Source organism: Esox lucius, chromosome 23 (assembly GCF_011004845.1).
Source record: "Esox lucius isolate fEsoLuc1 chromosome 23, fEsoLuc1.pri, whole genome shotgun sequence".
In the NCBI taxonomy this organism is placed as follows: domain Eukaryota; kingdom Metazoa; phylum Chordata; class Actinopteri; order Esociformes; family Esocidae; genus Esox; species Esox lucius.
The window spans coordinates 18,159,605-18,186,274 of record NC_047591.1 but is presented as its reverse complement, the minus strand read 5'-3'; the positions used below and the strand labels follow the sequence as shown (position 1 = coordinate 18,186,274).

The window sequence follows — 26,670 nt, the reverse complement described above, 5'->3', positions numbered from 1 at the left end:
TGGGTTTACGTGATGACGCTGGATGTATATGAGCGCAAGCGGCGGGCTCTCTCACCCTTTTACCGCCATCAGAGCGGAGTCTTTTTCCTTGGGACCGCTTCACTGCGCAGAACCACCTAGTCAAGCCGCCAGCTAAAGGTAAGAGAATGACTTGATATGCGTCTAGCTTGACCTTTAGCAATATAACAGAGTCTCATCTATTCTACTCTTTATAAGAGTCAAAATGGGGATGTGCATATTGTCTTACAATTAATATTTGCGTGACTTTAGTCGTGAGGAATGGAACAATAGCTTGCCAGCTAACACGTTAGCTCGCTAAGTCAGATGGCTAGCCAGTATGAGCATTAAGTCAGAGAGCCTCCACCATGATGTGCAGGCTACAGTACATACACGATAATGAAAATGGCTGTAATTTTCTCCCCGGTCTAAGATGTTTAAAAAAAATAAAAATACAACTTAAAAAGCAGTTGCGTTATTTGGGCACATCATTGTTATTTACACAAAAGAAACGTCGGATTTGTTTTATTTAGACTTGACCTTATTTATTGGCTAGCCGTAGGGAGCGGAGATGTGGCTGGTGTAAGTTTTTGGGTGTTTAACCGGAGTGCGAGTTAGTCGTCAACTAGCAGTCTATGGAAGGGAACGAGTTGTCGGTTTTTGCTCGGGGTTTGCGGATGCCGTGCTTGGTTTTAACTTATTTGATGGCTAATTTCTACTGCCACCCATTCTGCATCTGGCAGTTTATATTGTTTTGGTTACCTGTTAAAGTTCCGGATGGTTGCGAAATATTTGCCCGCTAATAAGTGAAGTAGATTATCTGCGAGACGATGGACTATCTGTCTCGCTGAATGATAACTAGTTGAATATACTCAACTTCAAAAGTGGGCTTTAAGTGGAGTTTAGTATATGTAAGTTGCGCTAGACGAAAGTGCGAATACCAAGCTAACGTAGCAAACTAGTTGTACCATTGATGTATTGTAGTAGCTGCATTACAGTAGTTAACTTATTCAGGTTGCTAGGAGTTTAGCAAACAATCTGGAAATGGGGTGAACATTTCAAATAGTTAGCTCTGTATAGAGTCTAAGTTCGCGCAAACATTTCCATTCCATTGTATATGGTAGTTATCACTAAATGAACACACGTTTAACGTAACAATTAATTGGTAAGCTTATTGGCTATCTTTGGCCGACTAGCTTTCTTTGTGGGTAATGCTATATAGCTGGTACTAGCTCCAGTCTGCAACACGTGGTCGAAGGGTTAGTAAAAAGCGCGTTGATCGGAAACGCTGTTACGACACTTGGATCACCGAAGTTCTCCCTGCTTCGAGGTAAAAATTTCTCAAACTATCAATGCTTCAGCAGTTATATTCAGCCTTTTCTGTCAATACATATTAACATTAATACGTCAACATCACATAGATCGTGAAATCGATCGACTTTAACGCGCCGTACAATACTATTATTACGTTATGATGATGCTGGCCACTAGTAGCTAGCGTTAAAAGCTAAATTGGTTTTGGTTGACACCCGTTACATCTTACTGTAAAGGCCCAGCAAACACTGATGTGCATTTACGCAAGTTAAGTCGATTGGGGCTGAAGGCGACATTGACGTTTCTTGTTCCCACGACTTAATTTCCACGAGTTTAATGGATGGTGGCTACTCTTCAGGTTTTATAGAATAAAGGTTACTTTTAATGTGAGGCATTTCCGAGCTCCTCATGCAGACATTGACCCTTGTGTAGACGTTTTAATTTACAATGTAGTCCGAAACTCTTATACTCTAACGTGGAAGGGAAGTGAATTGATGTGCAAGTTGCTAGGTATTCGTAAAACCATGACGTAACCCCAAAGTTATGACTCCGTCATGATTCCACAACTGACAGTCGCTACATGGCGATATATCAACAACATGCCTAAAGCATAAGTGTCATGTCTAATGGAATATTGTTATATTTAAACTGATCAAAACAACAGTGTAGAGGGACCGAATATTCTAGTCCTAAGTCCATTTCTGCTGTGGAGTCAAAGCCAAAGTCTAAAAGGCATTCACAGAATAGCTGTCTATACATTTTCCATTGCTATTCTCAAGCTTTTAATTTCTATTAAGAGCATTTTTACTGCCCATGTTCTTTGATCATTAATAATTAAGTATAGCAGTGGGTACTGTTGGTGGACAACTGTCTCACGGTTTTCCAGCCAGACATCGTAATTTTAGCTTGTGGTGTTTTACCGGCCCATTTCAATGGCATCTGTCTGCTTTTTCAAACATTATGGTAGTTCTGTGTGGGGATTTGTAATTTGAATGACTACACATCTCTGCTCAAATATCCTCTATTTGTAGCCGGTCTGCTAGGTAATCTCATTCTGCTGTGGAATTCATTTTTTGGAACAGATTTCCTCTTGGCCTATTTAAACTACACAGGTGGGCGACAGGATAATGTTTGCCATTCTTAACAAATAGGTGTAATTTGATTGCAGGGCGAGGTGTTATGGGAGAGGCTGGAATTGGTGGGAGAGAAATTGAAGTGGGGATGGACTGTTCTTACATCTAGAAGAGCAATGCGTTTCACATTAACGGCCAGGCCCATTTCGGCATCAGTGAACATACCTTTTGCTGATTGGTTCATCATGGCCCTGTGTTTTTGACTGTCTTGTGCCGTAGCAGGTTAACTAATAACATTTTTCATCCGTATATTAATCAGTCCAACTAAGGGCCTGTTTAGACTTCAACCATTAATTTAAATATAATTTGCGTAGTATGTAAATCAAATTTTTCTATTCATGCTAGCAACAAGAAGCCCATCACCGTGTCAGAGGTACGGTGTCAAACATGCATGGCCTCCCTGGCACTGTTGTTCACCTGGCCTCTAACATGGTTCCCTCCATCATGCAAGTCTTGTTGCTGGTAGAATTCCTTAGGTGCCCATGTGAGGGGATTTTAGTTGACGAAATATCTCTACATGGCGCCGGAAGGACTTCTGAATCCGGTGATCCTAGGTCACCGCTTGTTTCCCTCCAATATGTTGAGCTGTCGTCTCCAGGCCTCATTGGCTGCAGGGCGGGTCTAAACATTTTCGGCACTCCTGTGGGCAATTGATTCCAGAAATGTCTGAATTATTAATGCTTGCTTTGGTTTCCCTCAAGTTGGTGTTATTGAACTCATGGGTGTTTATATATTCCAAACATAGTATTGAACTTTGATGCTGGGGTTTTGTAACTATGTAATGTGTCTATTCAAGTACATTTGGTGCGGAAGCTTTTTAAATGGAGTGTCTCGATGAACCTATGAAGTCTAATATATTGTTCCTGTTGTGTTTATCCAACACTCTCCCCTTCTCTCCAGCATCCCTGAAGACTTGGCTCAGATGGCTGATATGGATAAGTAAGTGAGGGTCTGCTGGGGAGTGTCACATGGAAAGACAATCGTTGCTTAAGTTTCCACTTTGGAAAAACAATCCCATCTCTGGATCATTCCCCCCAGGCGCCAAAGTTAAACCTTCCCAATCAGCACCCCCCCCCACACCACACACACTTTTTCTTTGGTACTATTGGTTAATCTGAAAGATGTTAGGATTCTCCTTCTCTGAAGCCATTTGGGCCTTGTTGGCCTGTGTTATCTGGCCTGGAAGCAGTTATTCTAATGTTCTGGTTAATATCGTGTTGTCGACCTAGAACTGAAATAGCGGTTTACATAGGCATTTCTTAGTGCAACTCTGTAGCAAAATTTCACAGAGGTAGCGGTCTTGTTTGTTCTCATGCTTTTATGGTATCCCAGAACTAGACCTCAATCTGCAATGTTAACACATGAAGATGAAGGTCCAAATGGAACTACATTTCCATGGAAAGTCTATGGCAGGCAAATGGCTTTGTGAACTAGCTGTAAATCAGTAACGCCACGCAACATGTCAAAACAATCAAGTGCCTTGTTTGGATGGAGATCCCACTGTGTAATATGTTAATGCTGGCAGACTCTCTGCAGTATTGCAAACCATAACATGGAACAACTCGATGTAACATTTATCCCACTTGATCTGAACTCTTATCATACGTGCGCCCCCAACAGGTTAATGGGTGGGACTTAAAATATCACCTCATTTTTACATCTGGTAGATGTGCAGTGTTACCCTTTTAGGTCAGTGAATAAAACAACCTGGGCAAGGTCGATAAGCCCTGTGTGCGGCTGTCATCCCTCGGTGCCAGTGTCCGAGCGGGAGCAGGGCAAGCTGGCTCTCGGGAGACGCCTTTCGCTGGGCTGTGGCTGTTGACTCTGCCAGAGCGGCTTCGGATGCCACACTTGAGCTGGCGTTTCGCCGGCTGGCGCGCACACCTTGCAGACACCTTCTGGGGTTTTGAGTCATGGTCCTTGACACCAGACCAGCGGCCTGCAGCAATGACTCACCACAGGAAATCCTGAAAGTCGGTCAGAGAGTCTGTCAGCCAGGCGTCCTGCTGTTTACCCGTTTATCTGCCCTCTATACGCTTCAGACTAACTGCAAGATGGGGGGGGGGGGGGGGTTCCGGTAAGGTACATATCTAGGGTCAGCTTCTATCCCTCACACCCTAATCTTTACTGGGCGAGGTACAAAAAAAAAAGCTCTGATCAGTGTCAAGGATCAGCTTGGGCGTATTGTCGCTCCAGTGGGGTCCGGGACTGTCGGAGGAGGCTAGCGTGTTAGTGGATTTCAGTCCACCTTTAGGAGTGAGGTTCGGTGCCGTTCGGAGCCCGGTTCATGGTTTAGTATGAACACGGTTTATATTTTGTGCTGCGTGGAACTTCCGTGAGCCTGGGGTTGGGTCCTTTACCCTCTCCCTGTTCACTGTGTGGGGACACGTGCCTGTGGAGGAGGTCACGGGGAGAGCCGTCGCTACGTTTGATTTTACGGGATATGACTGGGTCCAGAGATGATTAAATGTTCTCCATGACACAATCGCATGATGCTGACACGCACGCCTTTCTGTCTGACCGTTTTGTACATAACCTCCAGCGTAGCGTCTGTTTTGGCTGATTCCACTCCTCTCTCTCCCTCGGTGCAGCAAAGACCAGGCTGAGCTGGACCCAGCGGACATGGAGGACGTTGAGGAGGTGGAAGAGGAGGAGACTGGCGAGGATGTCAACAGCAAAGGTAGTTCTAACCTCTTGGGGAACGGTTTAATTGAAACCAGACAGGGAGCCATGACATCTGAATGCAGGGGATTTGCCAGAATCTGGCTGGTGAGCACGGGTTTGTGACATGGTCTCTTCTTTCGGCCGTTTGTCAGTAAGTGCGTTGAATGCTGCCTGTGCCCACCTTAACTTGGTTTGGGGAGTGGTCCTTGATTCAGTGAATGTTGCGTGGTTTATTAATGAGCTTTATTATGAGTAACTGGCTCTTTTTTGTAGACCGAATTAGATGCCTCTCTGCCCCTAGTATTTATAGCCCTGTCTAAAAACAGTCTTGTGAGACCTGCAACGCCTATCGTATCTTACAATAGCCGTCTGTCAAAATGAGTTCACACATACCCTTGACAGGCCCGGCTTTCTCACCGCCAGGGCCTAACATCCTAATTATTGCCGTTTTTGGAAATGGTTTATCGCTGGGTTATATAGACAGCGCCCACGTGTAGGAGCTACTCACAACGATTTATAGCACCCAGGGTGTGTTACAGAGGCACCTGTGGTCTCAAGTGTTACCCGTTAAATGATATAATGCAAGAGTGTTGACCATGTAGTCAAATGGATATGCAACAACTCGAGGATAGGATGGCGTTTAGTGGGACGCGTGCCGCCAGCACGACAGGGCCCACAAATCCGGAAGCGGGCCGCGTTGAAGCGTGGCATACGAAGGCAGAGCTGCTGGCCGACTCACTGTAAATTATGCAGCGTCCCTCCGCCTCGACTGCTGTGACAAACGTTTGTCCCCCCCCACGTCCCCAGTAATCTCTAACAGCTGCCATTATGTAACAGAACCCGGTGTGGTTAAAGGTAAGGCGTTACCTGTAATGTTCTCCGTGCTCTAGAACAATCTGTGTTTTATTAGGGCCTCCGACAACTCCACCTGATGACCGGTGTTGATGACGTTCCTACTGTCAGTGGAAAGTGTGGTTAGGCACTGTTCGGTTCATGTTTTCGTATGAACAGCGTTTACATTTTGTGCTACATGATACTTCAGTGAGGCTGGGGAGCTGTGTGTCCTTGACTGTTTCCCTGTTCACTGTCTGGGAACACTTGACTTCCAGTCTGCCAGATGTGGCGTTGCCAAACCTCCGTGGCTCGGTTTCCCTTGTTCTCGCTCGTCTGCACGGATCTGAAAGGGCTTGATGGGTAGCGGTGTTATTGCAGTAGCAGTTATTTGTCTGTCAAGTTTCAGATCAGTGTAAACTGAGGAAATGGAGCAGGGGAGGGGGTGACTGACAAACTTAAATTCCCCTTCAGCTGTTTTTTTTTTTTCCTGGTTCCACCTTGTTAATCATTGTTTATGCTACGTGACCTCAGGGGGCCTAAAAACACTTGGGACAGCCTGCCCTATAACTACTTATGCAGAAAAAGCCACGCCTTCACTCCCTTTCTTTTTCTGTCTTCGTATCCTGTCCGTATCATGTTGGATGTCTGTCTGATGCTCTGAATGACTGTCTGTGTGTCTGACTGTAGTGCCTGGTTTTGTCCGTCTCCCCTCAGCTCGTCAGCTGACTGTGCAGATGATGCAGAACCCACAGATCCTGGCCGCGTTGCAGGAGAGGCTGGACGGTCTGGTGGGATCGCCGTCAGGTTACATGGAAAGGTGAGGCCTCAAGCTGCTGGAAGTAATTTTTTTTTTAGCTATTGCATGTGGCCTTTTGTGATATCGACATGGACAGTACAGCCACACAGACTGAGCCAATACAACTTGATTATAGGCTTTTGTTTACCAGTAACAGAGGGTTCAAGGTGAGGCTTTCACTAACAGAGGCTTAACCCAACCTGGTCTGTTTTGGAGTTTGTCAAGGAAGTCTGCCCATTGACTGTTTTCAAACAGGACCTCCACTACAATGAAAGAAGGCTGTTCCTTTCTTGTTCTAAAACAGTAACCCTCTGTGTCCCTTTAGTTCCAGAGGTCTACCTTTCACAGGTGTGATCTGAAATGTCAAGAGGCTGTAGTATCACTGCCTAAGTAGTGCAGAATCAGGTTTAACCCTGGCAGTGTTTTAATTTAAATTATCTAACGGGTGTAGTTAATGCTGATCTGACAAATTGTTTTCCATAATGTTCCTTTGTCTTAACAGATGAAATGAACAAATCTGTGTATAAATATTCAGTTTCTCCCTCTGTTCTTAACAAAGCACATTTCCATAATCTGTTGGCGCAAGTTTCTTCCAATTCTGTCTGTAAGCATTGAAGTGCAGGCCTCACTTGGCCACTCTGAGTAATGGAAGAGCTGGCCAGTCGCCCCTGTTTTCCTCAGCTCCAAAAGCTCTCAAAGACTAACTGCGCTACCTTTCACCACTGGTGGTTTTTTGGTACTTCTGGACCTCTAAGGCTACGTTTACAGGAAATTGTGAATCCTCTAAAAAAAATCGGTCACTGGTCTAAATATTGAATTTGATTAAATTCCATTTGTATGCAGTCTTCCTTTTAATTAGCTGCATATCACCTGATTTTATCTGTTTAACAGAAAAACCAATAATGATATTATAAACTTGGAAAGTGTCCTGTATTTCTCATGAGCGTCTGCTGCTTAACCATTTGATGCGTACGGTCACACCAGTGTGATCAGGCTAGTGGTCCCTGGAGCGTACGATCACACTGGTGTGATTGGCACGTCTTGTGAAGAACGCACCATTAGCATGCCTATCTACAAGTAACGTAACAGTGGCTGGTAAAACCGCGCTATTATTTACTCACATTTAGCTCAAACAGTGTTTAACTATTTCTTGATTGTAATTGTTTCAAGACCACACTATGATATTAACCAGGTAGAAAGCATTCAAATCGGGACAAGAAGTGTTACTTACGTACCAACAGACAGCCAACGCTAATACACAAAAACAAATTATATTAGCGACTACTACCGATCAAAACCATTGTAAAAACCTTCTAGAAGTTACCTTATCCTAGAAGCTTGCAATGCAATGCATGTAGTGTTCCTTACCTAGCAAGGTGACTGTTCAAATGCTGGAGAGTACTGAAGTCACGTGAAAAAAGATACTCACGCTGGGGGGGTCGGTAAGGAATATTTGAAACTTGTGCGTGAAAAGGTTAATCCCTCACTCATAGATGATACATGTGTAGTTTTTTTCGCATCTGTGTGGGGTTTTCTGGCTTTAAAATGGAAACAAAATATGTTTCTGGTGGGGGGGGGGGGGGGGTCGTCGTGCTTGGTTTGAAAGACCTGTGGTTTGTGAAATCTAGCTGGAAATTTCTGCACCTTTACTTAGCATTGTGAATGCAGTCTCCATTGTTAGAACACAGGCCTGTCTTGTGGCTTGTCAGTGGAATTCATACCACCATATTTGGTGTTTTGTGGAAAGTAAAAAAACTGCCTGCCCTGGCGTTGACCTTTCTCTCCCTGCCTCCAGCTTACCCAAGGTAGTGAAGAGGCGCGTCAATGCCCTGAAGAACCTCCAAGTCAAATGTGCCCACATAGAGGCGAAGTTCTACGAAGAGGTCCATGAGCTGGAGAGGAAGTATGCTGCGCTCTACCAGCCCCTCTTCGACAAGGTGACTGCCTCCACACTGTCATTTAGAACCATCTAAATACAATTTCCTGTCCCCTGGGACTTTGGACAGCTGCTTTTTTCTAGCGTTGGGTGCATGTGGGGTGTTCTGCAATTGTTGTGTTTTGGTCCAATTCAAGCACATCTGTTTTGTTGTATTTGATTCCATTGTGTGATTGATGAATGCTGAAATTAGCAGCGTGGCTCTAACTTTATTTACTAGTGTTGAACACACAGGGACATTTTAATGCGCTTTTCTGTATTGCTCCCATGTTCCCTGGCCAATGTATGAACATATTTGTGGTGTTAACAGCTGCATTGGCTACTCTAGTTAGGCGGGGACGTGTTTTATCCCCACTCCTGACTTGTGTAATCTACAGTCAAACTAACAGGATCTTACCGTTCCGATTCGACAACCCACCGCTGCCTCTGAAAAACAGACAAAGACATTGTGAAGTTGGCTTGCAACAAGAACGCAAGTTCAGAAGACCGACATAAATCAGACTACACTACATTGTGTTCAATGTGACTTGCAGACAGGCTCCAGCTTAGGCCTCCTCACTGGCCTGACCTATGAAGCTTGTCCCAATGTCCAGGTCCCAGCTGCAGGTCCATTTCACGACGTGCCTGTGGTTTTACCCAGGGGGTGAGCAGTAACTAGTTTCAGGCGTGGTGCTTGGCATCTGGGCCTAACAGTTAGACTTTGGCCTCATCCGCCGACTGTTGTTCCACGTGCTAAATCCTTCAGATGCCATGTCCTACCTTTTTCGGGGGCGTTTCTTAATGTCTCTGATTTGATTGTGGTCTTGGTGTGTAGTGATTCAGTCTCTAATACAGTGTGGAGAAAGCAAAGGGATCGGAATATGTCCTGGAGCCACTGTAGATGGTACCAGGCTGCGCCGATGTTAGCGCACTGTTTTGGTCTGTTTCGTGGATATAGCATGTGCCTCGGGGGATGTCGGGGTTTACTGAAGTTTGGTTGGTGTGCAAGTCTACGCGTTTCATGTACAATGTCCGGTTGACAGTGGGTGTTTAGGGGCGTGGCCTCGCTCACACAGCGTCATTACACACGTTTCCGTCTGCCGAGCGACAACAATCATTTTGTAACCATGCCTTTTTTTCTTTTTTACTGATGCTGACTGTTTCATCTCTACCTCTAGCGAAGTGACATTGTTAAAGCAGCCTACGAGCCCACTGATGAGGAGTGTGAGTGGAAAGCGGACGACGAGGAAGAGCTGACCGTAAGTAAACCGGTGAAGGTGATTCAAGCCTGCGTGCCTTCTGGCCGACCTGGCAGCGATCCGCTGCTGTCTAGCCAGCAGGGGCCGCTATACTTATACGTTTTTGGTAGGAAAGATCTGCCATTGCAGGTGTGCAACTAGGATGTTTTGCTGGCCTGTTTTATGCCCGTTTTGGTTACTTTGACCTTGAGGCTTTTTGCATGTGGAAATTGCCTGTTTTCTCTGCCCTGCTCGGTCTGACGGCTGCATGAACGAGCATAATCTGGCGCCGAGTTAACGATGGTGGGTAACGTAAGCTCTTGCCCCTCCCTCTTGTTTTCCAGGAAGAGATGAAGGAGAAGGCGAAGGTGGAGGAGGAAAAGAAGGACGAGGAGAAGGAGGACCCCAAAGGCATTCCAGAGTTCTGGCTAACGGTTTTCAAGAATGTGGACCTGCTCAGCGACATGCTGCAGGTAGGTGGAGCGAGTGAAGCAGGGTGGGGATCTGGGGGAGAGCGGGTGGCGGTGTGAGATATTCACACAATGGAGAGCAGTGGTGGAAAGTGGGTCAGGCCAGCAGCGGTTACTGCTGTTTCTCCCCAACGGTGCAGCTTTGTCGCCACCTGCTGGTGTAACGAGGCAATTTGAGCCCCCGGAACGTAGATCCTGTGGCTTTGTCATAGTGTTTAGTCGAGTTAATATTCGCTTAGTCTGTTTTATAATGCAGCTGTTGGTTTTGAGTATGTCCATAGTCAGCCATTTTAATGATTTGATTTACACTTTTTTTTTTTTCTAGGAACATGACGAGCCAATTCTCAAGCACTTACAGGATATCAAAGTTAAATTCTCAGACCAAGGCCAGCCCATGGTGAGTTGGTACTCTGCTGAAGCAGTTCTTTTCTAGAAAATATATTGTCCCATGAAAGGTAATAACTTATTGAATATGCTCCCTAATGTCCTAAATTTGTTTTCCCCCTTCTCGTTGTTTCCAGAGCTTCTCATTAGAATTCTACTTTGAGCCCAATGAGTTCTTCACAAACACTTTGTTGACAAAAACCTACAAGATGAGGTCAGAGCCTGACGAGAGTGACCCCTTTTCCTTCGACGGGCCAGAGATCATGGGCTGTACAGGGTAAGGCAAGCTGCCGGTCCGTCTGTCCGCGCGCGCGTCCTTATTAAACCCCCTAGTTGCTAATCGTAGCTTCTGGGACAAGGAAGGATGCTAGATCAAACTAGAGATCCAAATCCGAGAGGCTTGTCAGTGTCTCTCGGTTATTTCAGCTCTAGGATAACCATTGCAGGCGCTGTTCATCAATTTAGATTTTCTGGAGTCGTGTTTGAGATGTGGGTTTTAGTTTCCATAATCAGACCTTTATAATAGACAACCTCATTGATTGTGAGTACCAGGAGACATGGTGGACTAATGATCGTGTTCAACCTGTGGGACAGCAAGGGGTCTCTAACAGTGCTTCCCTCTGGCTCCGCAGCTGCACGATCGACTGGACGAAGGGCAAGAACGTCACATTGAAAACCATAAAGAAGAAACAGAAACACAAGGGGCGCGGCACCGTCCGCACCGTCACCAAAACAGTCCCTAATGATTCGTTCTTCAACTTCTTCACCCCGCCTGAAGTCCCCGAGAGCGGAGAGTTGGTAAGTAATGCTGTCCCTGTCGTGAAATATTGGCGCGTTTTCATTTAAGGTGCCGGAGCCTTTTATATTTGGGGACCTTTAAAGAGGTCTTAAGGAAATAGTTTCTGAGTTGAACTGGTCGTGATGTGTTCCGGCCCCACAACAAACACTTGTGTGGGGTTCTTATTGGTGTCGTGGCTGAACGTTCGGTCTCATAGCCTGACTTCTGTTTCCGACGGCCCGTTAAGGACGAAGACTCCGAGGCTGTCCTGGCTGCGGACTTTGAGATCGGCCACTTCATCCGCGAGCGCATCGTCCCCAGGGCTGTACTGTATTTCACAGGCGAGGCCATTGAGGATGACGATGATGACGTGAGTATGGTTCCCGCGCGCCGCTGTTCTCATCCGTGTTCTCATCCGTGCCCGGGGGCTCTGAACCGGCTGCCCTGACGAGTGTCCTAACGCTGGTTTGTCTCCCCCCACAGTACGACGAGGAAGGGGAGGAGGCCGATGATGAGGTAAGACCCCGTGGGCGGAGCCTGTCAGTCTGGTCGAACTTGTACATGACTTGGGTCTGCTGATGGTCCAGTGTCTTAAAACGTTTTCCTCTGTCCTAGGAGGGGGAGGAAGAGGGAGAAGAGGAGAATGACCCTGATTATGATCCCAAGGTGGGTGGGAGAATGCCTACCGTTGACCTAATGTGACCTCTACTCAGAAATGGCAGGTTTCAACATACAGAATAGATTACATGCCAGCTACCAATCTGAGATTGGTTGTACTACTAGATCCTGTGCCCCAACACATCAAACTTGTTCCTGTCACGTTGTTTAGGACGTAAAAACTTGTACCCAAGGCTTTTAGGGCTGAGATCCAAGGCAGGTTTAGATTAGTCCCAGACTAACAATCATTCTCGTGTTAGATTATTTATGGGGAAACACATTTAAGCCAAACTAAGCTTATTGTCCCCGTAATCCCTGGTAGATTGAGGGCTGTAGTTAAAAGGGATGGTATTTCTGAATCAGTCTGTTTAACCTGATGTAAGTAGAAGTAAATTCACAGCTTCTGTGTAAGCGTCAGGTGGAATGTTTTTCCACGTTTTATTTTCAATGGAATGCCTTAAAAGCATGCTTTGACTTCATTCTCTCCATCCTTGCTAAACTCTTAAGACTGCATGTGAACTTGCAACCACGTACTAAATCTGTTTTGGTTTTGACTTTTAGTGCCACTACATAGCTCTGCGTTTCCAAGCATTATTTGATCTGATACCAGTCGAAACGTTACTCATGCCGTATGGAACCTCAAATTGTTTTCTGCTTTTTTTTGCCTTTAATTCATTAATGTTCATCTAAAATCACTTGGCACCTTTTGTCAGCTATACTCTTTAAATTTTTCCTCACTAGGTTTAAGTGATGTCTGTAATAACCCTATCCTGGTAGGTACAGCTTGTGAATTGTCAGCTTATGGCACCCTGGCTCCCTCTGCCCTTTCTGCACCTTTTAATTTTGACCCTTTTTCACTCACCCCCCCCCCCCCCTCCATCTGCACTTTCAACTAACATAGTGGATTGGTTTCAGTTTGTGTCCTTTAACCATAGTGATCTCTGCGTTAGCATTTTTATCTCTTCTGTATGTTGAAGCAAGTTAACCTACCTCCAATTCGACCACATTTGTCTACTTTCAAAAAAAAAAAAAGATCTATCGTTTGCCACATTTGAGTTTTGTGGATTGATGTTTGAGTGTCTTTAAGCCATCGCTCTGTCCATCCCTGTGACCCCCCCCCCCCGTACACGACGGCTGTTGTGGAAGGATGCTTGTTTGTTCACCTTCTGCTGGACACGGAGTGTTCAGACTGCGTGGGGTGAATCTGAACTCGCGACTGTGTGGCAGTTCTGATTCACCTCCGTCCGGGAGAACCGTCCGCCCCTGTAGGTGTTGCATGTCCCCCCCCCCCCCCGCGTTGCAGCCGGCAGCGTTTCCCTCCCCTGTGAACGAATGGAGGATGCCAGATCAGTGCCACAACCCCTGTCTGTCCTTACCATAATCATGGGCTTATTAAATGCTCCGCGTCACCACCGCCACTACACGTTAGTGTATCCAGTGTAGAGAGTCTGTGTACCGAAACGGTGTTAATGTTGTGAAGGCTTTAACAGTGGTCTTAAAGTCCCAGTGCAGCTGTTCTTTCACTGAAATTCCTTTTATTTTTTTTATACAGCTCTTACGAAAAGGGGCATTCTTTTTATAACTTGAGCTTTTTTTGTGTGGAAAACAGAAAAAGCTGTGTTTTTGGCCTGCACTGGGCCTTCAGACTTGGTTAACTTGTCACCAACACTCCTGTCTCTGCTGTCTTGGACTTGGTATTATATTTACCTGACACCGAATGTGAGCGTTTCTTTCACTGTGGCCGTGGTATGTGATGGACTGTTATCAGTGCTCAAATCGTTAGCTCGCGTGACTGCTGACTTTTCCCTTGACGTTTGTCTCAACTGGAATCGTCACGCCTTGTTTGTTTTTTGGTTTGTATGTGTGACAGTTGAGATGTGACTGTCTCTCTCTGGTCCCTTACAGAAAGATGCAAATCCACCTGCCGAGTGCAAGCAGCAATGAAGCCTGCGTTGGCGGTCTGAGGATCAACTGCACTGTAACAGCTTCTCAAATAAAACATAGTTACTTACCGCCTTATAATGTTTTGTATTTTTATTGGTAGAAATAAGAATAAAGGGTTTCGAGATTTGTTACAAAACTCATAATATAACGGGAGCAGTGATTCGATATGCATAGTATTTTACTAGACCTGTTTTTTTTTTTCTGTTTTTTTTTTTCTGTACAAATAGTTAGAATGACAAACTCCCTCGAAAAAGCATGATCTTGTTTCTCTCACTGAAACTAGTTTGGGTTCTTGTGAAGTCTTTTGTTGTATTGCTCTTAGACAACAGCTGTGTTAGGTCTGCGTTGAGGTGAATGACAAAAGCCAACCTATTTCATAAGTCTCGTCACGCTACCGACGTTGCCGCCCAGTCGGCTCCGGTTGAAGTCTTTGTCGTCGCTCTGCCTCGAGCTCTGTCAAAACGCTGCTTTCTCGTCCCGGCAGAGGAGATGAGGAAAGAACGGTGGCATTGAAAGCACTTCTAGGCCAGTTGAAAGTGGTTAGTAGTCACTTAAGAGGGCTGAATCAAGCTGTCAATATAACATTCCCGTTTGCAGATTGGCAGGAATTGGAAGTTTTGCCTCTAGTCGATCTGATTTGTTAAACACAACCGTGTGTTAGCGCTGCTAAATTTAATGAGCGTCAAGTTGGCAATTTATTACTCTTCTGTTAAACCTTTGACAAATTTGCATTAAGCTAATGTTTTTCCTCAAGCACATGGTTTGGTTTGGCCCAGTCGGTTAACATTCCAGGTTTGATAAGGGACAGTTCCGGTTGTTCACCAGCAGGGGGCACCCTATGCCAATTGTGCTTCAGGCTCTTGATAGGCCCGCATTTGTGACTTGTCTTTTCTATAGCACTTTGTACTACTTTGTCATGTACCGGTGGTGTGTCCTCTGAAATGGCTTGCTGATGGTCATGTATACCCCTTGAGCCAATCAGAAAGCAAGCAGCACTTTGATGGCCATTGACACGTACTGTTGCCCAAATGATTAGTGCCCCATGGGCTTTTCCCTGTTCCATGAAATACATCCCTCTGTTACAGGAATCTCAAAAGTGCATTTACCCTTTTGAAACAGTGTTTTTATGCTCTTTCTTTCTAGCTTCCATATCGGTGACCATTAAAAGGCTGGACGACTAAGTAGGTCCATTCATTTCAACAGATTCGTACTGATTTGGCCTTGCGGGCCACAGCATTGATCCCTGACCTCTAGACACTGCCAGGTGCCCCAGACTCCGGGGCGTATAGCTAATTTATCACTGTGAAGGCTGGGGGGTGGGGTGGGGAGAGACTGGCGTTCCAGTGCAGACTTCTCCGACTGTCGGCCACCTTGTGTAGCTGACCTTACCCAGCAGGTCCCTGAACCGTGAGCAGGTCCGGGAGAGCTGAAGGAAAGAGTAGCCACGCTGACCCGCCGCATCACTTACCTGTAGTTGGTTGACCAATAGGGACACTGGATTCAGTCTGTGGATCTGTTCGAGCAGCTGTTGTCAAAGCGAAATTGCCATGCTACAAAATACTAATGTACTCAATAACTGTACGTGTATGTATATTCATGAATAAATCGGTTAAACGTGTGTCACGATGGTTGTCTGTCTCAATGCTCTCATACCGCTGGTTCTCTGGAAGGTGAAGTGCTAGTCGCTGTACAGTTGAAGTGTCATCCTTGGGGCCTGCTGAGTGTAAGCAAAATCTGTTCTTTCATGGACTACTTCAAACCTAGGATAAGTTATGCTACATACATTCAAGGAGCTTGAGTTTGAAATTATGACCATTTCACTTGAGAACATTTATTACTGACATTGTTTTGAAATTACAGTTTTGGGTAATTATGACCATTTAACTTGAGAACATTTATTACTGACATTGTTTTGAAATTACAGTTTTGGGTAATTTCTAACAGTAAATCCAATTCTGTAAGCCTTTGTAGTTGTAGCAGACTTGAGCAAGCCTTGACCAAAAATCAAACCTAGATTCAGAGACTCACCCCTTAAGATCCACCTCATGAGGGCCGTCCCCAATGTAGTGATTCCATAGCATCATCTTGACCCGAACCCATGTCCAATTACTGTCCAGAAAATATGTTCGCAGTTCAGTATGCAAAGAGATCTAAACCTGTTTCTACTAAATTGCAGTATTTAAATAGGTTTTATTGAATCTCTAATTATCTTTTAACCAGTATGTTGCAGTAAAACATTTAAATACATAATCTGTTGATCTTGCTCTTACAGACTAGATAGCCTCTTAAACTAGGCTTGTAGTCTGTCTAAATTACAAAATGAAAAGGCATAGGCGGGCTATGTTTCTTTGTGCCCGACGGCCTCTGTGACATTGATCCTCACTGCCGGAGACCGTGGAGCTCTCTTTCCGCTGCATGTCACTCGGGGGCGGTCCATAAGCTCGAGAAAACCCCAATCAAACTGTACCTATCAGTCACTCCAGCGACCGCTGTCGACGGATTACCAAATACCCTGCAGACTGCACAGATCCACGAGGTTCACAGCACACACTAAACCACTAGCTGCAGTGACCACTTCTTCATCCGATGTATTTACTTTTCCTACGGGCAAGGAGAAGAAGCGTTTGCATTTGCTGAGGAAATTAGTGCGTTTTCTCAACATGCTGGAGAACGGCGGTAAGGTTCTGAAAGAGGGGCTTCTGGAGAAGCGAAGCGACGGCTTGCTGCAGCTTTGGAAGAAGAAGCACTGCGTCCTCACGGAGGACGGGGTTCTGCTTCACCCGCCGAAGCAGCACGATCACCCGCACCATCAGAACCACCACGGCGGAGGAGACACCGGTAAAGTCAAGGAGCTGCACTTTGCCAACATGAAAACTGTGGACTGCGTCGAGAGAAAGGGGAAATATGTATACTTCACTGTGGTCATGTCGGAGGGCAAGGAGATAGATTTCAGGTGTCCACAGGACGAGGGTTGGAACGCTGAGATAACTTTGCAGATGGTGCATTACAAGAATAGGCAGGCGATCCTGGCGGTGAAGTCGACTAGACAGAAACAGCAGCTTCTCGTAGTTCAGCTCCCGGGACAGAAAATGATTCGGAGCTCGCCAAACGTTGCGTGACCAGCGCCATGGACAGTCGACATTTGACGGTAAGAAATCAGAGAGTGTTGATTAAGCTGCTTCAGTCTCTTTGGAAATTCCCTGCCGCGGCAGAATTTTTCGATAGCCTGTACATTCCCCCGGCAACGTTTGATATTTGACACGAGTCAGGATACTGGACTCATGTTACCCATAAACAAGGGTTTACGCGTGTGGAAGTCGGCAGGGGAATCTTTTATGCCGCAAATAAGCGTGCATTGGTTTAATTGTTCCAGATGCTTGTAGCCTAGAAAGCCTGCTCAAATTAGACGACCTCTTGCATAAAAATACACTGGGATACATTGGTCATTGCAGCAAGGCGCGTGCCTATAAGTATCCCCGTTTATGTATAATTGCGTAGAGTGTTCTCATATTCACAATTAGGACTAGGCTATTCATTATCATCAGTTCGCATATTAAGATTCAGTAACCATGGCCACTTAATTATGCGTAGAAATAATTCATATTTAATTAAATGATTTAATATTAATTAATATTAGATTTAGGCTAATTAAAACACTGCCAGTGCTGCCGCTGTCCTTTAGCAAGGATAACATTTTTGGGACAATCAAAAGAATATTTCATCATAGACCACGTATAAGCGATCACAACATAATACCAATGGAAAAAAGTGCAAATAGCCTACTGAATCCACTCCGTCCGACACCTCAGAAGCTGACATTCCGTTTTTACACGATATTGTCCAATAAAGGTTTAAAGGCTTTACCGTTTACAAAATAATTTTCATAACGTTTATTGAAAGAAAAAGTGGTGGGGTTAACCGTCACAGGCAGATAAACAGCCACTGTTGTAGTTGACATGACCCAGAACTCTTCGCTACGACCATGACAGTTTGATATAAACATAAAATATGGAAAACGTGCCATTAGCCATATAATCAGACCTTACATTTTGACAAATCTGAGAGTTAGTTTTTTGGTAAGTGGACTATATATATATATAATATGTATATGTATGTATATATGTGTATATATATATGTGTGTATATGTGTTATTTTCAAATTATATACCAAGCAGCTATTTCGTTTTCCCTTACTCTGACTTTAAAAACTATTTTAATCTACAATTGTACCTTTATCAGGTAGATGGACTGTCCTGACAAATTTGTTTGTAATCAGTTCAACAGAAATGTACTTTTAACCTTATTGTTCATTATCAGTACTTTTTTACTGGGTTAATTTAAGAAAAACGGCATTTCCAGGCATACACCTGTCATCGATATGAATAATTTGAAAAACCAACACTTAAACCCACCTATCCAGCTCGAACATACTCTAAAGTGTTTCCGTTAAGACAAGGACTTTCTAAACGTTTAATAATCCGATTTAGACATTATATTTAGCCATTATGATACAGCCTCAGAAGATTGGTCGAATACCCTCACCTACAACTAAACTGTGTTCAATGTATGGAAGTTCGAATTTGACTTCACTGAATATGTTTTTGATTAGATTTTTAGGTCTCCTTGAACGATATGATATTTCGGTTCAAGTGAAGCCTTACGGAGATTCTTCTTCTCTCCGTGTCACACACTGCCGCCTCTGAGACAGTTTTATTTGTTTTGTCCACAGGTTGATTGGACATTCAGTGGAGGAATTTGATGTGGACTTGGACACCGGCTGCATCTGCCCCGCCTCACAAAAGGAACATCACCCGGCTGGAAACACCTCATTTAGCTGTTGTTCCGTCCCAAAAGCAGCGTCAGTTTTTAAGTCCTATTTTTCATTAGTGACTCGTATTTGAGGAAGATGGACACTGATGGACAAAGCATAGGCCTCTGCCACGGCATGTGAAAACCGTTGTATTCTAACACTCGATTCGGTGGTATCCCTTATTTATTAGATTGTTTATATTTTGTATCTTAGGTGTCATTGACGAATGTGTAGTGCGGATGTGTGAAATGAAAACCAATGGTTTTCTCAGATTTGCTGGAAGATTCCTGGATACGGTATGAGGTTTTACTATAACTGGAATTTAGTCTCAGTATCTTTGTGATCCCAGTGGAATGATTGATTTTGTTACACCTTTGAAGGAGATTTATTGCGCTTTCCCTGGAATCTGGAGCTAGAATGTCTCATTGTACAAACACACCATGACACACATGTCCTCATTCTTTAATTGAACCAAAGACTTACACTATGTGCTATAAACTTTCAGTTTTCTTCTTAAGTATTGTTTAATGTAAGACTGCAGAGAAGACTCCTGTTATGGAGAAGTTAACATCTCTTTTATTTGCTTAATTCTGTTACCTTCTGTAATGTTCAGTGCTAAATATGGTAGGCCTACCAATGTTACATTATCATTACTACTATAGAGTAGAGTTAGACTTCGGGAAGAAACACGTTTGAATGCTATATATTATTTTCAAAGTCTTAAATCTGTACATATTACAAACTGCAATTGCAACAAAGTCCTATTCATTTGTAACTGGTAGAGGGAGAAAGTACAAAAGAAAAACTGGTTAAAAATCAGATTTTGTTATTGTTGAAATTATTTTTCAAGTGTTTTTTCTTTGGCCTATTCATTTGGCTGATGTTACTCCCCAGATTTTCGTAGGAAGCTATTCTGATAAAAGGTTAACATTGGATTGGCTGTGCTGTCCTCACACTATTCCTGGGTTGGTTGCTCTGTTGTTGAACCGACTTATAGCTTTGTCCTTTTTTTACAGAGTCACTTTTCAGTTTGGTTCTTATTTTGAAGCGAGAGCTATTTTCATACCTCTGAAATATACATTCCATTTCAAATGATCTGTGCCTCGTGTGTTTTCCTACTATGTAGCGAATATAAATGGCTTGTGGGTAGGGAATGAAGTTGCATACCGTTTTAAATCATCAGCAGATGTGTGTGTTGCATGTGTTGAACAGCTTTACGCAGCGTTGCCTGTCTCATCCGGTCAATGCAAACAGCCTGTGAACGTCTCACCCTGGAGCTGTTCGGAGAATAACATTTCACCTTCAGACTCCGACCTTTAGACCAACTGCCGTCGGTGACGCATGTGTCTTTCTGCCTTTCCGCGTTAAGCTAACTCATTTACACTACAGGGGCTGCAAAACGAGAATGACAGCAACGTTTCTGCATGCCACGGCGAGACAACTCTATGACCACACCACTCTGCAGTTGTGTGCATACCGGACTCAAAGCCTGTCCGAGCCGGACAGATCGTGCTAGGCCGGGATACTGTATGTCACCCACGACTCACCTTGGGAGCCTTCGGTTTTCACAGGCTTCCTCCGATGGTGTGCCGTCGTCACATGAGCCGCCCGGTGAACGGTAGCTGCCGTGGTCGGGCCAGGCGCCCGGAGTTCACCGATGATGAAGTCATGTTGACAGACGAGTGTGTTGAGGGGCTGCCCTGGCCCTCTCACGGCACATGGCTCAGATTCCACAGTACGCCCCTCCTCCGCCCACCTCCCTACAAGGGCAGCGTCGGGAAAACAAAGTCCGAATGGCAGCGAATGGTTTGGCTGGCTGACTAGGCCTATCGACTGCTTGGCCTATTTAAGCCCTTCCTCCTACGCCCAGTGACCCAAGATCTTCTCAGTGGGTTATTACACCATATACTGCTCCTCAACCAAGCACTCCGTCACCCTTCCCTCATACATTAATTGATTACATAGTTCTGGAATGCAGCTCATATGTCTCCCAAGGAAAGATTGGCGCCCATACAAGTGACTTGTTGTCATAAGAGCTGCTGTCAGGTTATCATTATGAACACTGTCATGTCACAATTTTTCAGGGGCTCAACAGAAACAACACTGTTAATTCAGTTTAGAGTGAACAATGCAATCTTCTTTGCACTGACTATTGCAGAGGTATTGTGACTCCCCGCGAACGGAAAAAATACCTTGTAAAGGGAAACATCTGGAACTGGGATTTTCATGTGCTTGTTATATGGGAATGAAAGTGCTCATCAGTGCAATGGATCCCAGATTGTCCTTGCCTTTGTTTCTCCCTGCTCTTTGAAATGCTCTGCGTAGGTGTAAGGAAGATAGAGGAGGCTACTGTAGATTAGTAACTCCCTTTCTCTCTCTGGCTCGAGTAGCTGAGAGATAGATAACCTTCAGGGGTTTTGTTTTTTATCCGTTCCGTTCGTGTTGATGCTGATACTGCCCGTTTGGAAACGGGAAAGTACAATGTTATGTAATGGAGAGAAGCAAATGATAAATGTGTGCTAACAGGAAGCTGAAGAGAAATCTGTCACACATAGTTAACAGCAGGTGTATAAACAAGGTTTTGTCTTACAGCACCGTTCCTAAAGAAGGAATACAAACTGATAGAAACAACAGTAACGTGACTGTAGAACCAGGGCAAAGTCAATGTACGGGCTGACATAGTCATTTAGGATTAGTTTGTTAACAAAGATGCTGACTGTTGTGCTGTTACTTTTGCATTAGCACAGCATTATTAGCTTTCCAGCACCGTCCTCTGCTTGTAAGCTCACATCCTGTTCTGCCGGTGTGATCTGGATGGTTTTACATTACTCAGTTGTACTTATAAGCACCTATACCGCTATCGCCTGTGCTTGAATTAATTTATATTTTTGGTGCCGTTGAGCTACAACAATGCAAAGGTAAAAAAATTGTAAAACGGTAAGAGAGTGAATCCGGTGGGACGTTACGTGTGTTTCACTCAAAGACCTCTGCTTGACAACAACTGGGCCTTATGGATGATTTACCTGTCCGCTGACATTCTCTTGATTTTTGTGTTGTGGAGGTGGTAGAGCGTTTAAGCCAATTAGAACCAGGCATCGATCAGTGGGCTGCACAATGATCAAGCACTGGTTTCTTCCGTGGGACGATTATTATCGCCTGGGGTTCCAGGAGGTATGGGAGGGTGAATGGAGTTCGTTGGGCTCCGTGCCCCAGGAATTCGGCCATTTCCCCAACGCTGTACCCCCCTTCCACTCTTTCCTCTTTTGCACCTGTTCCCAGACCACCCTGCTGTAGCACAGCCCCGGAGGTCAATGAGCTCAGCTGTCGCCTCCCTTCACTGATTAGGGCAGGAAGGCAGAGACGGCACCAGGAATGTCACCTTGCCTGTGGACTGCTGCCCTGACAACCCCATTAAACTCCACGGGTTGAGAGACAAAGAGCCAGAACGTTACAGTCCAATGACTCCGTGTGTCCCCGCGTGTAATCATTATTAACGATGAATAACCCTGGTTATGTTGCAGCCAGGTACGTAAGGTGAGAGCCAGTTCTCTGTCTGCTGGTGTTCTCTTTAGAGCAGTGGTTCTCGACTCCAGACCTTAGAGTTCTGCTGGCTTTTATTCTAGCCCTCTAATCAGGGGCTGATTTAGACCTGAAACACCAGGTGAATGCAATTAAAAACAAGGTAGAATAGAAAACCAGCTGTACTTTGGATACTGGAGTGGTAAAGTGGCCTAGTGGTAAGGGAATCTGCCAAGTTTCAGAAAAGTTCCAGGTTGTACGGCGGTTCCACCAAGGTGAAAGCTGTCATTCTGTCCCTGAGCAAGACCGTTAACCCTAATTGCTCCTCCCAGTTCATTGCTCTAACGAAGAATTGGTTCTTAATCAACAAGCCTGGTGAAATAAAGTAAAAACTGGGTAACAAAAGATACCCTTTCATCTCCAAAATATGTGCTGCGACTGAGGATTGCACACTCAGGGCTGTTGGCGCGATCTCCAGACAAGTTCAGGTATGGAAGAAATTAGTTTGTTCATGTATTTTTTCCCCCTCAGATTTCCATTGTTTTCATCAGGCACAAAAGCAGAGAGTCAGCAAAGCGAGGACAAAAGCAAGTTCTTGAAGACATAAGACCTGTCCTTTCTTCCACAGCAAGAAATGTTTTACTGCAAAAGTGTTATCTTATGTGTGCACACCAGTGGCATGATGCACCCACACATAAAAAATGACACGTATTCATGAACTTTCAGACACACACACACACACACACACACACACACACAGACAGCTGGCAGATTCTGTATCATTTTCATTACAGCGGTAGGGTGGCTCAGTAGACCTGCCAAATTAAACATAGCCTCTTCCTCATCCCTTCCCTAACAAGTTCAATGACAGGGCAGTGGCACCTGGGAACTCACCACCAACAACCCAATCTCTGGTTCTGCTCTGTCCTCCAAATGGCAGATTAGATTCTAATCAGCAGAGATGAGGACTCCAGTCGAAGGACTTGGACTTGAGTACAACTCTGGTCACATATTTTACAACAAAAAAACACTTAACTCGACATCGACTTGATGCCTATTACTAGCTAGCTAACGCGAAGCAATGTCAGAATGAAAATCTGTTAAAATAACGTTGAAATAACGTTACTGGATTGGAGAGATTGGAAACTAAAGCCATTTCAACCAATTTCCTGGCGACAACTAAATACATAAAGACTACCAACAGAATAATATTAGGTTCCTGTAAGCTAATTCAGGTATTCAACAAAAGAGTGATACTCCATTGTATAACACAATCTGTCTTAATTATTCACTTGAAGACTTGGGACTTGATTTGACAAGATCTGAGCTGTGGAACTTGAAACTTACTTGAGACTTGTCCATTATTACTTGGGACATGACTCGAGACTTTAAGATTATTGTCGGATGTAAGACTTGCTTAGGACTTGCAAAAATTTGACTTTGTCCCATAATTGCTAATTAGTGTATAGGATGCCATTTGGAACACAACTTAGCCTGTTACATGCACTTCCTCTTGGCCTAAGAAAGCACTGTTGTCAACCTGGCATTATCTTCTCCTGTCCTTCTTACATCCGTTGAAAAACAGCAAGTAGGAAGCACAAAGACAGACCGTGATGGAAATAAGCTGTGTTGTTTATAGTAATTTGGCAACTTGTTTCAGAGATTTTTTGCATTCATGGAAAAAGGGTTTAATCTGGAATCAAACTGTTGACTCGACCCCATTTTAAATGAAATGGAAATCCATAAATGCATCCAAAATAGGACCCTATTCCATCTATAGTACACAGTTTTTTACCAAATCCTGTTCAAAATGAAAGTGCTACATCAGGAATAAGGTGTCATTTGGGAAAATATCAGTATAACTTTTAGTGATGCTGACATTTGGAAATTTGAAAATGATGAATAGGTTGTTAATGCTAAAGCTAGGAGGGTCACTCAGTAATTAAAAACACTAAACTTAACCAGGCTGGGTCTCAAATGACACATCGTTACCTTTCCTTGTCAACTACCTGGGCTCTGGTCAAAAGTAGTGTGCTACAATGGGATAGTGTGGCATTTGGGATGTGCCCCCAATCAAATTATCCTCTGACATTTGAGTGTTTGTAGGGCTGGTTCAGCTTTAATAAACCGCTAAAAACCTGCAGTGGCAGCGTATTAATCTACCGCACCTGTGAATTAATGCGGTAAAATCATGTCTCTCAGGAACACCCTGAGATCTCTGGGAGAAACGATAATGTCCTCTCAGAATGTGGACATTTGTGAAAAAGTCTATCAGAGGTGACAGGAACCGTGCATTAATATTTATGCACGGTCGTGTTTCAACAAATATCTTGTGTTTGGTCCCTCAGTCCTTCACCGTTCCATCCTTTGGTCTCATGGAAACACATTATTAACAAGGACAGATGATTGGTTCATCTGGGTTCATTCTGGTAACTTCCTCAAGTTTTCCTGCTTGTAATATTCCAGTAATGAGCCGAGAATGAGGAGGAAAAGCCAAACCGTTTGTTTTTATTCTGGAAAACAAGGGCCATTTTGAAATGTTACAGAACGTTTAGACCCCTATGGTTCACTCAGTTTTTTTTACGTAGTACGTTCTCAAATACGCTCTCAAATCATTCTAAAATAGATGATTAGACATTCCAACATTCATATGGTGTCAATTTGTGAGTCTGTGCTGGTTCCTGGTGAACAGATTGTGAAACAGTATTAGTAGTCCTTTTTCTGCCTCCTATAAAATTCCTGTTCTCAGTCTTGTTCCTCCTTCGTGTATCAAGCTTTGGACTAGGGAAGATAGCTATTAGATTAACATTAACTCATAGCACTGCTACTCATACAGTTGCTGACAGTGCTGAGAGCATTGTGGCTGGGCCTGACTGATTCTCCCCATCAGCAGACAACCCACACTGAACGACTCTTCTATCATTCTCACTATTACACTCCACATTTCTCTAAGCCTCTGGTTTTGAGAGAGAGAGAGAGAGTGAGAGAGAGCGAGAGAGAGGGAGTAAGAGAGAGTAAGAGAGAGAAAGAGAGAGAAACGTTCAGTCCTTGAGGTGTTTACTGACAGTAGAGTGGCAAAATTCTGGTAACCTTCCCAAAAATCCCAGGTTATCCGGAAATCCAATTTTGCAGCCTCCCCGAATCAGGACGAAATAAGGAAACCAGGACTCCTATAACGAAGATTGCTGTTAAACCTTTTTTGGACAAATTAACTTTTTATGAAAGTTATGGAAACAACCCAAGCTGTCAGGCTGCATGTATTTTTCTGTTCCATTTGACACAGGAAATTAGGATTTGACCCTAGGGGACAGTTATCTACTGGGATGTGGGATTTAAACTCCCCTTTAGGATGTGAGTAGTGTAAAGGGTTAACCCTACCTGCCGGTATCGTCACTAAATGGATTGTTATTATCAACGATGGTTTACATTTGTGACCATATCTGAACTTTGACCTTGAACAAAGCCAGACGTCTTTCTGGCCAGCAATCTGCTTTTCCTGTATAATCACTTTTTCCTTTTGCATTGCCGTTCCACAATCACCCCTAATCAGTGTTGGAACGTTTGAGCCACGGGAATGGAATTTGAATGAACATTCAATAAACATTAAGCTGATATGACTCAGCGCAGAAGCGGATGTAACAGTAAATCTGCCGGTCGTCATAAATGTACAACATGGGTTAATAGTAGGTTATGTGAGGGAAATGAGTAATAAGCCCCTCCCAATGACATTGCCTCTTCTTTTCAGGGTAAATACAGGTGAAATGCAGCCACGGCAACGCTTTCTGGTCTAGCCTTTTTTTACCCCCTCATTCCTAGAAAATTCCAGAAAGTGTTTATACATATATATTTAGTTTGTGGATATTGACGGCCTGTGGAACAGAAAAACAAGCAAGCATGTGACTGTCACTAAAGCATGGCCTGAGCAGGAAGAACAGGGTTACATGTTAGCTCAGTAACAGTAAGAAACATTGTCATAAGCTCAAAGCACGTCTGAAAGCAGACAAAAAATCAACAGGAGTCATGTGGCTATTTCGTTGGTCATCTGATAAGCTCTCATTTGGGAACAAAGAAGCCTTGTAATAAACGGAAGGCTGGTGGCTCTAGTCATGTTTGAAATTGCACTGTATGTGATGAGGAGATGATAGTAGTTGATAGTAGCCAGCCTAACGCAAATATGGAGCAGCAGTATGGATAAGTCCCAAATGGTACTTTACATA

The 26,670-nt window shown here is 44.2% G+C and overlaps 2 protein-coding genes and 1 non-coding gene across 5 annotated transcripts; all 3 read left to right on the top strand.

The window, feature by feature from the left end:
• The first annotated feature begins 34 nt into the window (after positions 1–34).
• nap1l1 (nucleosome assembly protein 1-like 1) lies at positions 35–15,742 on the top strand. 3 transcript variants are annotated; one of them, XM_010887266.5, is made up of 15 exons: positions 35–138; positions 3,345–3,383; positions 5,036–5,124; positions 6,630–6,759; positions 8,534–8,675; positions 9,832–9,912; positions 10,236–10,364; positions 10,687–10,758; positions 10,883–11,022; positions 11,378–11,543; positions 11,771–11,893; positions 12,007–12,039; positions 12,139–12,189; positions 12,922–12,953; positions 14,086–15,742. In XM_010887266.5, the coding sequence occupies exons 2-14, from the start codon at positions 3,367–3,369 to the stop codon at positions 12,925–12,927; spliced, it is 1,179 nt and encodes a 392-aa protein (XP_010885568.1). In that variant the 5' UTR covers positions 35–138; positions 3,345–3,366; the 3' UTR covers positions 12,928–12,953; positions 14,086–15,742. The 3 variants fall into 3 exon arrangements, with proteins under 3 accessions (XP_010885568.1, XP_010885567.1, XP_010885566.1); XM_010887265.4 differs by lacking the exon at positions 12,922–12,953 and having other exon boundaries at positions 6,657–6,759; XM_010887264.4 differs by lacking the exon at positions 12,922–12,953.
• Positions 11,055–11,180, top strand: LOC114830174. The gene has a single exon (XR_003777899.1). It is a non-coding gene; the product is annotated as a small nucleolar RNA SNORA14 (small nucleolar RNA).
• Positions 15,743–16,482: 740 nt separating the features above from the next.
• phlda1 (pleckstrin homology-like domain, family A, member 1) lies at positions 16,483–20,029 on the top strand. The gene is made up of 2 exons (XM_010887267.5): positions 16,483–17,272; positions 18,854–20,029. Exon 1 carries the CDS (start codon positions 16,785–16,787, stop codon positions 17,241–17,243), a length of 459 nt encoding a protein of 152 aa, XP_010885569.1. The 5' UTR covers positions 16,483–16,784; the 3' UTR covers positions 17,244–17,272; positions 18,854–20,029.
• Positions 20,030–26,670: the final 6,641 nt, after the last annotated feature.

Coding starts and splice junctions, on each gene's coding strand:
- phlda1 (XM_010887267.5), top strand. CDS start 16,785: ATGCTGGAGAACGGCGGTAAGGTTCTGAAAGAGGGGCTTCTGGAGAAG.
- nap1l1 (XM_010887264.4), top strand. Junction 9,913..10,235: donor ACGACGAGGAAGAGCTGACC/GTAAGTAAACCG, acceptor CTTGTTTTCCAG/GAAGAGATGAAGGAGAAGGC. Junction 12,040..12,138: donor GGGAGGAGGCCGATGATGAG/GTAAGACCCCGT, acceptor CCTCTGTCCTAG/GAGGGGGAGGAAGAGGGAGA.